This window comes from Cotesia typhae, unplaced genomic scaffold, assembly GCF_013202065.1.
Source record: "Cotesia typhae breed Kobodo isofemale line unplaced genomic scaffold, CoteBio_Ctyphae contig_37, whole genome shotgun sequence".
NCBI classification, from domain to species: Eukaryota; Metazoa; Arthropoda; class Insecta; order Hymenoptera; family Braconidae; genus Cotesia; species Cotesia typhae.
In genome coordinates, this window is record NW_027423745.1 from 585,408 (window position 1) to 604,131 (window position 18,724).

At 36.5% G+C, this 18,724-nt stretch overlaps 1 protein-coding gene and 1 long non-coding RNA gene across 2 annotated transcripts in view; one reads left to right on the plus strand and one right to left on the minus strand.

The window, feature by feature from the left end:
• Nucleotides 1–18,724, minus strand: part of LOC141526874 (neurexin 1-like) — a 703,605-nt gene that overhangs the window by 563,562 nt on the left and 121,319 nt on the right. Inside the window, exon 4 of the mRNA XM_074242012.1 lies at nt 8,770–8,928. Coding sequence (XP_074098113.1) covers nt 8,770–8,928 — 159 coding nt within the window. The remainder of the gene's footprint in view (nt 1–8,769; nt 8,929–18,724) is intronic.
• Nucleotides 1–18,724, plus strand: part of LOC141526878 (uncharacterized) — a 254,810-nt gene that overhangs the window by 197,498 nt on the left and 38,588 nt on the right. The gene's annotated exons all lie outside the window — the stretch shown is intronic.

Here is an 18,724-nt window from a genome sequence, read left to right on the forward strand (position 1 = left end):
AATGTTTGTTTTAATTTATTTTTGACATTTTACCTGACGATTAATTGAAAAATTATTTTACAGAATAATTCCCAGCAAAATAAATGAGAAATGAAAGTTTTCCATCCGTTTGGTTGGGTCCGGTTGAGTCTTGGGCAATTCCTTCTGTTTTCAAAAATTATTCCGAGCATAAGAAATAAGTAATAAAAATTTTCTATCTGTTCGTTTTGGTCCGGTTGAGTCTGGGGCCTATTTTCTTTTTTGAAATAATTTTGTCAATTAATAATTGATAATAAATTTTTTTCAATCAGTTTTTTATCGTCTTGTCAAGATTAGGCTGATTTTTGTTCAATAAATTTTTGTTTGTTATTGAAAAGAGAAAATAAATTTTTTTGCATTCTTCTATTCTTGGCTCTGGTCGAGTCTTGGGCATTTTTTTCGTTTTTAAAAATAATTCCTAGCAAAATGAATGGGAAATAAAAGTTTTCGATCCGTTTGTTTGGGTCCGATTGAGTCTGGGGCCTATTAATTTTTTTAAGAATAATGTTGTTAATTAATAATTGATAATAAAATTTTTCAATCAGTTATTCGAAGTCTGTTTGAGATTGGGCCTTTCTTTTCAAGGAAAATTAATCTTGGTGATCAAGTAATAAAAATTTCTATCCGTTTATTTGGGTCCTGCTGCGTCTTGGGTCTATTTTTTTTTCTTAATAATTTAGTTAATTAATATTTAGAAATAAAATTTTTCGATTTATCTTTTTCGGGTCCGGTCGAGTCTTGGGCAATTTTTTTGTTTCGAAAAATAATTCCCAACAAAAAAACAGGAATAAAAGTTTTCTTTCCGTTTGTTTGGGTCCAGTTAAGTCTGGGGCCTATTTTTTTTAAAAAATTTTGTTGATTAAAAATTCATTATAAAACTTTTCAATTATTTTTTCTTGCTCCAGTCGAGATCAGGCCCTTTTTCAAAGGAAAATAATTTTGCTGATTAAAAATAGAAAAACAAAGATTTTCAATTTATTTTATTTCGGGTCTGGTCGAGTCTAGGGCATTTTTATCGTTTTCAAAAATAATTTCCTGCAAAATAAATAAGTAATAAAAATTATTTATCCGTTTGTTTGGGTCCAGTTGAGTCTAGGGCCTCATTTGTTTTTTTAATTAGTTTTGATGATCAACAATAAAAATAAAATTTTTGGATCATTTTTTCTGGGTCCGGTCGAAATTGAGCCTTTTATTATATAAAAAAGTTAATTATGATGATTAAAAATGAATAGTAAAATTTTTTTATTCATCTCCCTTTCGGTCTGATGGAGTCTTGGGCATTTTTTTCGTTTTTAAAGATAATTTCCAGCAAATTAAGTAAGTAATAAAAATTTTCTATCCGTTTGTTTAAGTCCGGTTAAGTCTGTGGCTTATTTTTTTTTTTAAATAATATTTGATTAATAATAAAAATAAAATTTTTTAATTAGTTTCTCTTAGTCTGTTTGAGATTGGGCCTTGTTTCGAAAAGAAATTAATTTGGCTGATTGAAAATGAAAACAAAATTTTTCAATTTATTTTTTTTTTTGGGTCCGGTCGAGTCTTGGGCGATTTTCTTCGTTTTTAAAATAATTCCCATCAAAATAAATAAGTAATTAAAACTATCTATCTGTTTGTTTGGGTCCGGTTGAGTCTGCGGACTATTTTTTTTTTTTAAATAATTTTGTTGATTGAAAATTAATAATAAAATTTTTTAATCATTTTTTTGCTCCAGTCGAGATTGGGCCTTTTTTAAAAGAAACAATTTTGCTGATTGAAAATAAGGAAAAAATTTTTGTACTGTTATTTTTTTGGATCCGATCGAGTCTTGGGCATTTTTTTCGTTTTTAAAGATAATTTCCAGCAAATTAAGTAAGTAATAAAAATTTTATCCGTTTGTTTGGGTCCGGTTGAGACTTGGGCCCATTTTTTTTATAATAATTTTGTTGATTGAAAATTAATAATAAAATTTTTCAATCATTTTTTCTTGCTCCAGTCGAGATTGGGCTCTTTTTTAAAGAAAAATAATTTTGCTGATTAAAATAAAAAATAAAATTTTTTCATCCATCTCTTTTTGGATTCCAGTTGAATCTTAGCCTTTTTTTTTTTTTTGTATTTGAAAATAATCCCCAGCAAAATAAATGAGAATTAAAAATTTACTCTCCGTTTCTGTGGGTCTGGTTAAATCTTGGGCCTTTTTATTTTTTTATTAAATTTTTTCGAATAAAAATAAAAATAAAAATTTTTTCCTCTGTCTTAGAGTACCCGGTTAGCTTTAATTCAGCGTTACAACGCCTCCAATAATGCTGCGATACACGGACACACACTCATACATTAAGCCGTCCGCTTGCGACCTCATACATCCACTCATTCACACTTACGTACTCGGCTCATAGCGTCACAATCCCCTCTCATGCTCGGCTTTGTGTGAGCGAGTAAGCTGCTATTGCAGCATCTCACTCTCGCGTCTCCTCTACTTCCCCGCTCATTTTCATTTCTCGAATAGCGCGCTTCTGATTGGCTATCGTTTTTAATTCATAACTCAAATTCTATGGCCCAAAAAAATTTTTGGCTCAGGAACTTTCGATTCAGTATTTTTTTCTCTATCGACCCCAACAATTACTCCCGCCACTTCAGAGACACCCTGTATATATATATATATATATATATATATATATATATATATATATATATGTTATCATAACCTCTGTATATCTCCTATATTCGCAGCCTAATGAATGAAACTTTTTTTGGTTCTTTTTGAAATAACTTCAGAATGTATCAATTATTCGCATTTCTGTGGATAAAATCTTACAGATTTTATCTGTATACAGTTTAGTTATTAACCTTTAATTTCTGTACCTATTTGATCTCCTCTATTTTATGAGTTACCTATTAACGCTTATTCAAGCTGTTGAAAATTTGCTAAAAATTTCCTTTTTTTTTGTTCTCGGTTCAGTAACTTTGAAATGCCTTATGTTTTCTTATTTGTATGGATCAGATCTTGAACCTTATTAGATGAGCTTTTTTCCATACCTATACATTTACTTTAGTCGTTTATTATAGGAATGAAAGCATAGTTTTAATGAAATTTTACGATTGTAGTGGTTTTTTTTTATTCATTGTTAAAATCATGACAAAATTTTTGACGTTTTAGGAAGGTATACAAGTTGATTTTTTATTTAATTTCTGATAGTTTTTGTTATATAACATATTATATTTATATTATAACAACATTATATTATTTTCTGTACGTAAATGATATCTAATCCCATTTCTGCTGCCGAATGGTTTTTTTTTGTATTGCATTTGTTGCTTAAATATCGAGTGTTCACGCCAGATCACTCGATAACTCCGCACTCTACCTTACCAGAAGTTCTGCGACTGACTCCCACCCTGATAGTCATACTATCGAAGCTGGTAGCCTGTTACGCGCACATGATTATTGATTTTTCATTTGAATGACACGGGAATTCCTTGTTTTTCGAATTTTAATTCATTTCCGCGAGTTCTTGTGTGATAAAAACAGATAATTATTTTTGTAGGGAATTAAACGATCTACAAGAAAGGTTTGAAATTATTTTTCTCTAAGTCAACTCCATTAAAAATCATTCTCTATTAAATTTCAATTTAGAATAATATACGATGAGTCTCACGATTTTGGATACTTTTCCACAAAAAAAATATCCTAAGAACATAAAACAACATATTTTTCGTGAGTTTTCTCTTTTTTACCTCCCAAGTTTACTCAGAATAACTCATGTTATTTAGCACACGACTCAAATAGAAGCGTTGAAAACTGATTTCAATGCAGTCGGAAGTACTGTCAAGATCTTTGATGAGATTATATCTATGATTTAATAACTAACTGTTAGTTAAAAAGTTTCGCTGGGCACTTTGTAGAATCGCATTTTTAGATCTAGAGTTGAAATGTAATTGAAGTATTCTTTTGATTTGCACAGATATCAAATGCAGAATTATAAAATTTGACTAGCTTATTTTCTTAGTTTTATGGTCACTATACCAGGAAAGATGGAGGTGCAAACGGTAAACCAATAAGTTATAGAAGGTATTCCTGACGACGCGATGAACAAAGCGATTTTCGCATGTATCTTGAAACTTTTGGCCGATGTCAGGAATTTCAAAAAATATTGACAGAAAGTATATTTTCTGAAAAAAAAGTTCATTTTTTGCAAAGCTGTAGCAGCAATACTAATAATATCTATTTATCATAAAAGAAAAAAAAAACATTACTATACCAAATATGAATTGTTATTTAGGATAAGATATGATATACTTTGGGAGTTCCTTAACATAAATAACACCGGCACACAAAAAAAAAAAAGTTGTCTGTACTTGGGACGCGCCACATATATTCCCATGTAATTTGACCCGCTGAACCCGAATTTGAGGTCCGTTTGGCCCCTACACCCTAGGATTTTGAGAAAACTGTAAAAAACCGAAAAAAAACGGGAAAATTGGGGGTTTTGGTGATTGAAAAATTTTTTTAGATTCTAACTATGCATGATTTTCATGTATTTCGATCTGCTTTATACTTATCTGAAGTGTACTCAGACCAGCAGCCATTAAAAGTCTAAGTAAATCCCGAAAAACCCATGAAAATTGCGAAAAAAACAAAAAATTCCCAATATTGTGATAAAAAAATGTATTGAGCTAAATATATGATGATTTTCATGTAGGTTTATCGACGACATATAAATCTCCAACTTTTATAACTCAGACGTCTCGAAAACATCAAACAAATGTGCAAAAAACCCCGAAAATTGGAAAAAATCAAATGTAATATAATAAAAATCGAGTTATTATTCAAAATAAATAAAAAAAATCATATCATTCGATCTGTGGTGCATAAAAAAAAAGTATTTCGTCCTAAGACTTAAAAAAAATTAATTTTTTCGGAAAATATCATCAAAACCCTTTGGATTTGAATTTTAATTCGTTCTCCGCTTATATCTCACCCTTTTATCTTCAAACGTCCTGCATAAAGGGTTTCTCTTTCGTTTCCTCTCTTCTTCGGGTAAATCTCTCTTCAGAGTCCAACAATGATCTACCATCATATTGACATCCACTCATGTTTTGATGGAATGTTTCTTCTCTTTCTTCACTGAAATTACCAAGATTTTCAGGAAAGTGTGAAAGATGAGATTGTAAATAGTGCAATTTTGTATTCACATTCCCTAAAAAATTTCGAGATACTTCCTTAAAACTTCCCCAAGCTGCTCTCTCAATCTTGTGCATCTCATACTCAAGATTAGCATCCTGGAATTGAGTCCGAATTTGGGGTACATAAAAAATTCCTTCTTTCAATTTATTGTCACTTATAGCTGGAAATTTTTCGTCCAAGTACTTAACACAGTTGCCATTTTTATCGAGAGCTTTGACAAAATGCTTCATAAGGTCAAGCTTGATATAAAGTGGTGGCAGCAAGTACTTGTAAGGATTAATGAGAGATTCTCGCATAACGTTGTGAGAACCATGATTCAAATTCTTTCTTGTTGGCCGTTCTTTTCTACTGTAGGGAATTTTCCGATCGTGACTATCCTACAAACATACAAGAAGGGATATATTGTGAACCAGATTGTTGGCTTAACTAGTGTAGCAATTTTCAGATCACCACAAACTTTTCAATGATTTTTGGTCAAATGAGCTACTGGAGTCGGTGCTTTGAGACTTCGCTTAGACAAAGCAATGGAAAACTTTCACTCCTCGTCCTGAAAGTGTTCGGCTTTAACTCATCAATCAAACTTCTTACATCTGAACAGTCCACTAATGAATTTTCGCCGTTTTAAAAATGTTATCAGATTTTTTTCCCTATCACGATAAAAATAAGCTGTTGTATTTTTTTAGTTAATAAATTTTTTTCTTTAAGCTGATGTTTCAGGGTTTTCACTTCTAGGAACTTTTTGGGCTCAGAATCGATTTCTTGCTTAAATGCTTGTGCCTGTAACCATGGCACCTCCACGTGGTGACGGCGGGCAACAGGACCGTCTGGCATAGTCCCTGGGTTAACGGCTTGAATGCCGTCATGGCAGGCACAAGTAATAAGTGTTTTACGATGCAGGGACCCGGAATCCCAGTATCGGCGTCTGGTCAGAGTGAGAAAGCAGGCTCGCAGGCGTCGTCATCAAGTGACTGCAGCTCTTCATTAGTGGGTGACTTGGCTTCTGAAGCGTTTAATATGACAAGAAGTGTCTCTCACATATGTAACAAAAACTCCAATTGCTTCTGTTACATATGTGGAGAATTTGAAGTAACGAAAAGTCGTAGATCTTTTTCAAACAAATTGAAAAATGTCTACGAAACCTGCTTCGGTATCCAGATTACGAACTGGGAAGCAACTTGGGTACCACATTCACTTTGCAATCGGTGTCACACGATGCTTACTCGTTGGGAGCAGACGAAAAGTAAACAGTGCTTGAAATTTTCAAAACCTGTGATTTGGTCTGCACCAACGAGTCAAAAAAACTGCTATTTTTGCACGACGGAAGTTTCAGGTTTTTCTTCGACAACCAAACATAAAATTCAATATGCCAACGTAACATCAGTTGTGCCAGCAGAAAAAGTTTTGAATGTCGAAGAACCTGCAGCTCCTGAACCAGTGAATGAACATGAAGAGATGGAAGTTGAAGATAACTTTGAAGAAATCGATCCTGAACCCGAAGAGATCCATTCTGAGGATGAAGAATACATCCCGAGTGGTGTTCCTAGAAGTAAAGACCCTGAAGTCTTCGATCAACTTGAATTGAATGACCTTGTACGAGACTTAGGACTATCTAAGGTAAAAGCTGAACATTTAGCCTCAGCTTTAAGGAAAAAAATTTATTAGCTAAAAAATACAACAGCTTATTTTTATCGTGATAGGGAAAAAGAGTTCCGGAAGTATTTTACAAAAGACAGCGAAAATTCATTTGTGTACTGTTCAGATGTAAAAGGACTGATCGATGAGTTGAAGCCAAACACTTACAAAGACGAAGAATGGAGGCTTTTTATTGACTCCTCTAGGCGAAGTCTTAAAGCTGTGCTTCTTCATAATGGAAACTTATTGGCACCGATTCCAGTAGCTCATTCGACTAAACTAAAGGAGACTTATGACAATTTACAGGTTGTATTAGATAAAATAAACTATTCAGAACATCAATGGAAGGTTTGTGGTGATCTGAAAATTGCAACAATATTGCTAGGCCAACAATCAGGGTTCACAAAGTACCCCTGCTTCTTATGTTTGTGGGATAGCCGAGACCGAAAGAATCATTACATTCAAAAAGAATGGCCAACAAGAACAAATTTGAATCCTGGTTCTCACAATGTTACGCGACAATCTCTAATTGATCCTTCCAAGTACTTGCTGCCCCCACTTCATATCAAGCTTGGCCTTATGAAGCAATTTGTCAAAGCTCTGGATAAAGATGGAAACTGTTTTAAGTACTTGGGCGAAAAATTTCCAGCTATAAGTGACGCTAAATTAAAAGAAGGAATTTTTGATGGACCCCAAATTCGGACTCTATTCCAGGATGCTAATCTTGAATATGAGATGAACGAGATTGAGAGAGCAGCTTGGGGAAGTTTTAAGGAAGTATCACAGCAATTTTTAGGGAATACGAAAAGTGATAACTACGCAACTTTAGTTGACGAGTTGTTATACAACTATAATACTTTAGGTTGCTTAATGAATACAAAATTGCACTATTTACATTCTCATCTTTCACACTTTCCTGAAAATCTTGGTGATTTTAGTGAAGAGCAAGGTGAGAGATTCCATCAAGACATTAGTGTGATGGAAAAACGATATCAAGGAACGTGGGATGTAAATATGATGGCAGATCATTGTTGGACTCTGAAGAGAGATTTACCCGAAGAAGAGAGGAAACGAAAGAGAAACCCTTTATGCAGGACGTTTGAAGATAAAAGGGTGAGATATAAGCGGAGAACGAATTAAAATTCAAATCCAAAGGGTTTTGATGATATTTTCCGAAAAAATTAATTTTTTTAAGTCTTAGGACGAAATACTTTTTTTTTTATGCACCACAGATCGAATGATATGATTTTTTTATTTATTTTGAATAATAACTCGATTTTTATTATATTACATTTGATTTTTTCCAATTTTCGGGGTTTTTGCACATTTGTTTGATGTTTTCGAGACGTCTGAGTTATAAAAGTTGGAGATTTATATGTCGTCGATAAACCTACATGAAAATCATCATATATTTAGCTCAATACATTTTTTTTTATCACAATATTGGGAATTTTTTGTTTTTTTCGCAATTTTCATGGGTTTTTCGGGATTTACTTAGACTTTTAATGGCTGCTGGTCTGAGTACACTTCAGATAAGTATAAAGCAGATCGAAATACATGAAAATCATGCATAGTTAGAATCTAAAAAAATTTTTCAATCACCAAAACCCCCAATTTTCCCGTTTTTTTTCGGTTTTTTACAGTTTTCTCAAAATCCTAGGGTGTAGGGGCCAAACGGACCTCAAATTCGGGTTCAGCGGGTCAAATTACATGGGAATATATGTGGCGCGTCCCAAGTACAGACAACTTTTTTTTTTTTGTGTGCCGGTGTAATTATTTATATTCATAGAACTATATCTAGAAAACAAAAAATTGTTGGTGAGCAGCTCATTACCTTTTAATAGTGAACATATATAATAAGGATATAATTCATCAAGCGCTACAAAATGAAATTGTGGAAAAAGATAATTTTTAATAAAATTATCATTAAATTAATAGTTATTCACAAAAGTTTTTACCTTTCGAAGGCAACCAACGAAATTCGTCATTCTTTTAATGCCGTGAAACATATTAGTATCAATGCCACCACCAATCAGCAACTGCGAACTCGCTAAATAAGTAAACGAGCCTGCTGTATGAGCGTGATCTGCATAAATTCCATCAACGATCGCTGATAACTGCAAAAAAATTAAGCTGCGTTATTCCTTATTTTATCGATTGATGGCGATCATAAGTAGATTTAAATGGTTGTTTTTTTTTTTAAAACGAGCATTGAAAATACATTCTTATTGATCAATTACAATGAAATAACTCTGTTGCAAAATGATTACATAAGCATTTGACCTTCATCGTCATTTTAAGACTTTTTTGCTCCTTTCCATCTTATAGCACTCGAAAATAAATCAACAAATTTTATTGAGTTGTAGGGCTTTAAGATACTGACTAAACTTTTTTGAGCTTAGGGATAATATAAGTATGAACGAAATATTCTACTGTTACGTTTCCAAATTTTGGGTCGTTACTTTTAAATACACTAGTCACAAAAATTAAGGGATATAAAAAAAATTCCAAATTTTTTGGTGATTTTCAGCGAGCTGTAACTCCGAGGAAAATGATCGCACAGAAAAAAAAAAAAAAAAAAGCAAATTGTAGCTCCGAGTGTCTAGTTTTTAGATATGACCATGAAAATTTTTTGTCATCGTCAGGTCTGGAGAAATCCTAAGAAAACTACTGAAAAAAATTTTTCGAAATTTTTTTCGTCTTAAAAAAGTCTACGGGCTTCAAAAAATTTTTCGATTGTTTCGTTTAAAAGCTCTTTTAGTAAATTAAATACCCTTTAATTTGACGTAATCAAAAAGCCTGTACGATAATTTGCCGCGAAGTCATCGTCAATCAAAGCAAAAAGTTTTTTTGACTTTGGAAATCAATAACTCTGGAAATAATGACCGTATAGGAAATCGAAGGAGGGTTTTGAAAACTACACAATATTCTCTATAAGAAAACGTAAACCGCTTTTGAAGAAAAAATTTTTTTGAATTGAAAACTCGGACTGAAAAAAGACAAAAATTCGCATAATTAAGGATATTTGGATAACTTGGTATAACTTTGGATAAAATGGATGAACGAAGGATATCGTTGGTAATTTTTAACTTCAAAGTGTCCCCTAAAATCCCTAAGAAATTCAAAGCGCTGCGATTTTTTGTTCATAGTGCCCAGAAGCTTCAAATTCTGTGTTTTCGCAAAAATCACCATTATGAGCAATTTTGTGATTTTTATTCATTTTTCCATTGAAAAAAATTTTTTTCAAAATTCTTTATTTTTTCGATCAAAGAGATTGATTTTTCAAGAAATTTGAAAAAAAAAAAATTTCAATTTTTTTCGAAAATTTTATTCGAAATTTTCTCAATTTTTTTCGACTGTTGTTTTACCGCCGGCATTAGCGTTACCCAAAGCGTACCACGTGGAGGTTGCTCGGTCGGATTTACGCTTCTCACACACACGTGTGTGTGTGTGTGTGTGTGTGTGTGTGTGTGTGTGTGTGTGTGTGTGTGTGTGTGTGTGTGTGTGTGTGTGTGTCTTTCTGCGTGTTTGTCTGTTTGCAGCTGCCGAATGACCTCTGTACGCACGGCAGTAACTGCTCAGTACCGTGTATTGCCACCTCTGTTCCGAATCACAGCTCGTAAACGCTCTTGCATGTTGATGCATCGTCGAATATCACGTTGCGAAATTCCTTGCCAACAACGTAACAACGCTTGAGTCAACTGATGAAGATTGTGCAGTTGCGGATAGTCTCGCCGCAATCGACGCCCAAGCATGTCCCAAACATGCTCAATTGGGTTCAAATCAGGACTCATCGCTGGATGATTAAGCGTTGTTACGTTGTTGGCGCGGAGAAAAGTTCGCGTACGAACTGCAGTGTGAGGACGAGCATTATCCTGCATCAAAATGAACGGTCTTGCCCCCATGCGTGTGCGCATAGGCAGGACGTGTGGCTCCAGAATTTCGTCGACGTACCTATCGGCAGTCAACGTCCCACGAACGATGACCAACGGGGTTCTGGTATTGAAGGACACGCCTGCCCACACCATGACTGATCCACCATTGAAAGCTGTAACTGGTCTCGTAAAACCATCCCGATCTCGTTCTCCACGACGGCGCCAAACGAGAGATCGTCTATCGCTGCCATGAAGACAAAATCGAGATTCGTCAGTCCATAATACACTGGTCCACTGTCTACGACCCCAATGGTGATGATCATGAGCATAGGCCAATCGGGCTCGGCGATGTCGTGGAGTGAGCATAGGCACGCGATTTGCGCGTCTAGCGCGTAGTCCTTGCTCTCGAAAGCGATTTCGAACCGTCGATGCCGATATGTGTTGTTGGGGAGGACGTTGTCGACAATTGCGAAATTGATGAGCGATCGTGTGGGCATGCGCAGTAGGGTTTCGACGAGCTTCTCGAATGATAGCTCGATCATCACGCTCGGTAGTGATTCGTAGTCTACCTTGACCCGGACGACGATCGTAACTTTGAGTCGCGTTAAATCGGGCACAGGCCCGACTGATAACGGACTGGCTCACTCCCATAGAAGCTGCTACTTCCACCTGACTGTAGCCCTCTTGAAGGAGAGTAACAATGCGAGCCACATCTGTGGCAGCTAAATGTCGACGAGGCATATCAAAAGGTGCTTATCAAAGAAAAGCTTACATAAAATTCACGTCAGGAATTTAGGCTAAAAAGAAAACGTAAAATTCAAGTTTTGTGTGAGGAAAAGCCGAACTCCGCGGGGGGTATATCAATTTGTTTTTATTGAATTTTTAAAATGAGATTTAAAACTAAGGCAGTTGTAGCGGACAGAAAAAATTGAGTTAATTTTTTTTGACAATAGTGAAGCATTCTGAAGACGATAAAAAAAAAAAAATTTTTGATAAAAAAAATTTCGAAAAAATTTTCGAAAAAATTAAAATTTTTTTTTTTTCAAATTTCTTGAAAAATCAATCTCTTTGATCGAAAAAATAAAGAATTTTGAAAAAAAAAATTTTTTTTCAATGGAAAAATGAATAAAAATCACAAAATTGCTCATAATGGTGATTTCTGCGAAAACACAGAATTTGAAGCTTCTGAGCACTATGATCAAAAAATCGCAGCGCTTTGAATTTCTTAGGGATTTTAGGGGACACTTTGAAGTTAAAAAATTACCAACGATATCCTTCGTTCATCCATTTTATCCAAAGTTATACCAAGTTATCCAAATATCCTTAATTATGCGAATTTTTGTCTTTTTTTCAGTCCGAGTTTTCAATTCAAAAAAAATTTTTTCTTCAAAAGCGGTTTACGTTTTCTTATAGAGAATATTGTGTAGTTTTCAAAACCCTCCTTCGATTTCCTTCACGGTCATTATTTCCAGAGTTATTGATTTCCAAAGTCAAAAAAAACCTTTTTGCTTTGATTGACGATAACTCCGCGGCAAATTATCATACAGGCTTTTTGATTACATCAAATTAAAGGGTATTAAATTTACTAAAAGAGCTTTTAAACGAAACAATCGAAAAACTTTTTTGAAGCCCGTAGACCTTTTTAAGACGAAAAAAATTTCGAAAAATTTTTTTTCAGTAGTTTTCTTAGGATTTCTCCAGACCTGACGATGACAAAAAATTTTCATGGTCATATCTAAAAACTAGATACTTGGAGCTACAATTTGCTTTTTTTTTTTTTCTGTGCGATCATTTTCCTCGGAGTTACAGCTCGCTGAAAATCACCAAAAAATTTGGAATTTTTTTTATATCCCTTAATTTTTGTGACTAGTGTAATTCAAATGTAGGTTTGGCTTTGTGAGGGTATCAATAGATTCAGGGTGAGCCTGTCATTGATTGCGAATAAAGGATTTTAGCTAAACGCATGAATTATAATTAAAGTTAAGTTTCAATGAAAATAAGCAAGAAGCCAACAGCGGAGCTAGTCCTCACAGCTTCAGAATTCGCCCTGAACTGACTCAACGCAGAAAATGATTTACAACATCGAATCACAATAGTTGACGTTGCATCTCAGGTTACACCCTGGTGAAGTCGTCGAGGCCCAACTCTCACGCTGGTGTTTAGACTACCGCTCGGCGACTCTCTTGTCAATGGACATTTCCGGTACTTTGCGGACGCAATGTAACGAATCACATCCAGGGGCCCTAAATTTTACAATAAATTTTAAACACGTAAAATTTCACCAAAAATAGAAGCCGCTCTGCAATTTAATTGAAACGTTGCACTACCAACTTTCAAATTTCATGCAGCAACTCAGAAAAGTTATTTCGAAATCATTAAGCATCAATATCTCTTGTACTGACAGAGATAAACGAAAGTTAGCCTTGATTTTCTTTTTATTGCTGTCTAATGCAATCAATAGTTCAAAGTCTTATATCATAGATTGTATACTCACTTATGCTCACTTTAGAGGGGTTCTATTAGTGTACGAGCTTTTGCAATTTATTCTTCTGGGTTTTTTATTTTGACTACGTTATCTAAAGAATAGACCTTTAATTAAACAAGAGGCGCATTAGACTACGTACTTGTTTTGGATTCAACGGCGAATTAGTTTTAAGAATTGTTACAGTTTCCCAACAGAAAATTTAGAACATAATACTTGTAGAGTTTTCATCACACACACACACACACACACACACACACACACACACACACACACACACACACACACACACACACACACACACACACACACACACACACACACACACACACACACACACGCGCGCGCGCGCGCGCACACTGTAACAAACGAATTAATTAAAATCATGAAAAACTCCTCAAACGCGTAAACCAAGTCCCTATTTCATAACCTAGCATGAAGATGTAAATAATTTTATGGATTTTCTAACGAAATCGGGCGTTGCCTTTCTAAAATTCTTGGAAAGACTTGGCCCGATCGTAATAGAGATGACACCATATTGTTACAGTTTCATAACCGGAACAAACCTTGAAAAGTGGTCGGATCTAATTTTTAGATTGCATCATCATATGGGACAAATCATATAAAAGACCGAATTTTCGATCAACTAATCAGTCCAAGTTTACTCTTAGTAGTGCCCAGTTTCAAGTTTCGTTCTGTTGGCCCAGTACTTGTACTCCGGTTCCTCGCTGTTAGAGAAGACCCTTCTGGTTTACCTGGTACACGCTGATCCGGTCAAAAAGTTACCATAAACCTGAAGACATCCAATTTATTGCGGCCCGACTCTAAACCCAGATATTGAACTGTCTGCAAGTTTTGAGAGTCTCACTACAATAAAGTAATAATTTCAAACGGCACCTCGGAATAACCCAGAGGTTAATAAGTAAGAACATTTATATATTTACTCATAGTATAAGAATTGTAATCAACAAAACTACCACTGTAAACTTTTTGTATGAAACAATTATTATGTTTTCTAATATATTAGGTTAAAAAGAGAATCATTATTAATTACTTTTCAATCTAAGCCTGGTTGTATTGAAATTAGAGAAGGTCAAGTGTATTTTAAATTAGACAAACTTCTCTCGAGAGGTGATTACCGCCCGCTACTTACTTTCACAATTTGTCCCCGAATCAATATCCATCGCCACGCTTCTAACTCATTATCACATTCGTATAGTAAAAGGGACAGCAATAAAGTATCTGTATCTTTACCGCTCGAGATATTCAGGTACACGGTAATAAAAGAAGGTAAACGCTTCTTTTGTTATCTTTAAAACAACAATTACATAAAAAAAGATCAACTGTCGATCGTGACACACACACACACACACACACACACACACACACACTCTCACACACACACGCGCGCGCGCGCGCGCGCGAACCCTCGGCCACTTCTGGTTACTCCAACCAAAACCATCAAGGCAAGAAAAAGATCACAGAAAGAGGCAATCCATACCCAGTCCTTCTTTAGCAGTTGATAAGCCAATCAAAGTGACTCAGGAAAAGAAAACGAAGGAAACAAAACAGAAGTCAGCGGCTCAATCTGCCTAAGCCCAAAACTAGCCAAGTAAGAGTGGCTTCAAGAAACTAAGGAGAAAGCAGACAAAAACTAAAGCTGTCCTTGTCTAACCAGTAGAAGGCCAAACTTATGCCAATTTGCTGAAAAACATAAAGGCCAAGTTAAACCCTGTTGAGACTGGCGTCGGCATTAAGACTACTAAACGAACGAAGCACGGATGCGTTCTGCTAGGAACGGCTTGAAATACCGAAGACAGAAGTGTTTTTACTAACGCGATAAAGTCTGTTACTGCTAAGATTGGAATGGTCAAGACGTTCACACCAATAACGATCTAGAATCTTGATTTAGCTGCAGTTTTTACCGTAGGTAACGTACGCGAAACACTCAAACGCAACTTAAACAACAGCCTGAAGATAGAACGAGGTTAATGGGCAGCCTTTTGCAAGATAGACGAAGTCATCGTGTTCAAGGCTATTGACAAGGCCCGTACAAAGATCAGATGGGCTTACTGCTACATCTGTCTCATTGTGAAAGTTACCCGTTGCTTTAAATGCCTTGATTTTAGACACGCGTAACTGGACTGCTTCTAATAAAAGCAAGTGCTGCCAAAAATGTGCCGGAGAGAACCATAAGTCTGCATAATGCGCGGAGGAATGAAAATGCTTCCGTTGTACTCCGGACAAAGAAGCTCAAGACGGTTTGTTTGATATTTCTGGCATCGAAGCTTGCAAGATATTCCGCACAGCACTTGCTAAAGCTACGAGAGGGCAGAAATGACACGTATATTACAAAGCAACTTGAATAAGTGCGCTTTGCTGCAAGATCTGCTACACAAGCGCGTCGTTGAAGATAAAATCGACTTGATAAAATTAAAAAAATATTTCACATTTATCAGAACGTTACAAATGTACGATTAAAAGGGATCAGATCTGGGGAGACACCGCCTCTCCTCCGACTGGCACCAGGGTGTGGCTTATCTATGGGGAGAGGGCGTCCAGAGGCATACAGGTGTCAGTGACTTTTCCGACTAATTGGGGTAATGTTTTTGGCTAAGGATTTTTTCATGTTGATGATAAGAATGAAGGTGGGTTTTTTGGAGCAGGGTGGTGTCTAAAAAAAGAGAATTACATGAAGTTTGATTATGGAAAAAATCTGTTAATCTCCAAAACTACGTTTTTCTTTCTTTTTGACCCTGCTACACTTTATTACCATGACCGTGAGATACAAACTGTATAGTAGAGGTAAATTCTTAAATCAGAGATAAACAATAGTGCGATCAGCTTGTATTGTAAGCAGATAGGTCTTGTACTCTCTAATTAAGCAGGTTCCACTGACACATCAATTAATCATATAAAAAGCAGTAGTCCTTTGGTAATGTTTTCGGAGTTATATGAAAAAAATGTAAAAGGAAGGGGGGGGGAGACTGCTATAAAGTGGGAGTAAAAATTTTTGTTTAATTACCCATAAAGTGGAAACGATTTCAGTTTCGATTTTCCTCTTCTTAAGTTAACTTGTGCTACACACTGCTTAATAACGGAGAATTTTTTATGAGGATACAGTGATGAAGACTTTTCGAGGGCAATTAACTACTTTCTGTGTGACCCTAATGGTGATCAATCTATTAGTGAGGTTGATGATTTTTCATTTGGATACAGTAATAGAGATTAAATTATCCGTGAGATTCTGATATATTTGTCCAGTGAGAATTCACACATTGAATGAGAGTACTCTTCTTGTCATCAAAAAAAAGTCTCTTATTAAGTTGCGAAATCTAGTGACTGCCAAAAAGACACTAGAAAAAAGGCTGAAGAGGCTGGTCATTAATTCGTTGTTTCGATCTAGCTCTTCACGTTTTGACACCAAAGACCGAAGTTACCGGGCATTATCCAGCACCTGAGCAGTTGGAAGCCTTTTTGACTGAGTTGTATGGAGATCAACCAAACGTGAACGACAACACTTCAGCTTTGTACGACTTCAAAGCATTTTGTCAAGGACACCGTCGACAGAATGCGGATAAAGAGAGACCTGCAGTCAGTGTTAATGAAGTTCGTTCAGCACTTAATGGCAGCTAAAATTGGCCCGCCCCGGGACCAGATGGCATTAATGTCTTCTGGTAGAAGAAGTTGACTTCTAGCTACCAATGCAGCTCTGGCGAACACGTTTTCACATTGGAAGTGGAAACGCATTGCACGTAACCGGAGTTGTAGAGTATAAACGGGGGGTATTCCAAGGTGATTCCTTGAGCCCTCTGCTGTTTTGCGTTTCACTGCTGCATATATCTGTTGCTCTCCGTAAAACTCGTGGGTACTCTGTGGGGCCTCCGGGTGATCGAAACTAATCGATTGCTCATCTGCTGTACATGGATGATCTGAAGCTGTATAGTGCTGATAAAGATCATCTACAAGCGGCCCTCAACATCGTAGCAGAGTACACACGAGATATCGGAATGTCTTTTGGGTTGGATAAGTGTGCGGTCGTACATCTGGCGAGGGGTAAGTGCTCTGATACTGGTGATGATGTCGAGTTAGTGGATAGGAGCATCTTAAGACAATTAGACGACGGGGAGTTTTATAGATATCTAGGAATGGAAAAGCACCACATGCATGCGGTCTCTGAAGTCCGAGCAACTCTCCATAGCGAATATGTTAGGAGACTCCGGAAAATTTGGTCCTCCGAACTTTCCGGCAAAAACAAAGTCTAAGCTACTAATATGCTCGCTGTCCCACTCTTACTATAATCTTTCGGTGTCCTGAAATAGGCCCGAAAGGATTTACAAGATCTCGACATCAAAACGAGTAAGATTATCAATATGAATCGGAGCATGCACCCCAATTCATCTGTCGCCAGATTATACCTCTCTCGGTCCATCGGTGGGAGAGGTTTGCAGAGTTTGGAGCGGCTTCACGACCGTTTGGTCCTGGGTTTAACACGAAATTGTCAATTTCACTGCAGACGAAGATGACTTTCTTATGCAAATTGTACATAAACATAAAAATGCGCATAAGGGGTCATTCTTGTATAAGGCAGCAATATATGCGGCAAGAACCCTTGGTCTTGGAGAAATAAACGCTCTTATGGAACTCCGAAAGGAGGAATTTAAGAGCGTCATCAGGAACGCCGAGGAAAAACTACTCCTTGGCGAACTGATGGACAAGTCCATGCACAGCGTGTTCTTTAAACACGTGCGTGATCATGGCTTGTCCATCCAGCTGACGTTTTCCTTCTTAAAGTCAGCGGGCCTGATGTCCGAGACTGAAGGGTTCATATTTGCCTGCCAAGATGGTGTCATTAACACTCTTGAGTACCGTAGCAAGTTGCTCCACGTGCAGCTTCCGGACACGTCCTGTAGGAGGTGTAGACAACATCCGGAGACGCTTATGCACCTTTTGTCGGCATGTCCAGTGCTGGCGAGAGGTGCATATATCCAGCGTCACAATGCTGCCCTGAGAGTACTGTACTACTATCTTCGTCATTGCTACGGTATTGATGTGACACCAGTGCTGCCTTATTTGCCAGGAGATATTCCCCAGGTTGTTGAGAATGACAGTTGCAAAATTTATTGGAACATGCCATTTGCAACAACCCGGCGGATAGATCACAACAAACCTGATATTGTGCTCTTCGACAAGGCCACTCGTGACATTTATGTCATTGAGTTCTCGGCCCCGGCTGAATACAACATCTCAGCCAAAGAAGAGCACAAAAGACAAATATATCAGGATCTCCTGTTTGAAATTGGCAAACTTTACCCAGGTTACCGTGTCAAGCTTGTCGTCCTGATTGTTGGCGTCCTAGGAGGGATGAAACAGTCTTTTGTATCCTCACTTGCCAAAGTTCCAGCTTGCTCATCAAAAGCTGAGTTCTTGGCAGTTAGGATGCAGAAGGCTGTTTTACTTGGTTCTCTCCGTCTCTTAAGGGAAATGACTTTGGCCTGCTGTGATCACTAACCGCCTTGTTGTGCGGAGTGGTCCAGCAGTAACGGATGGAGCTCA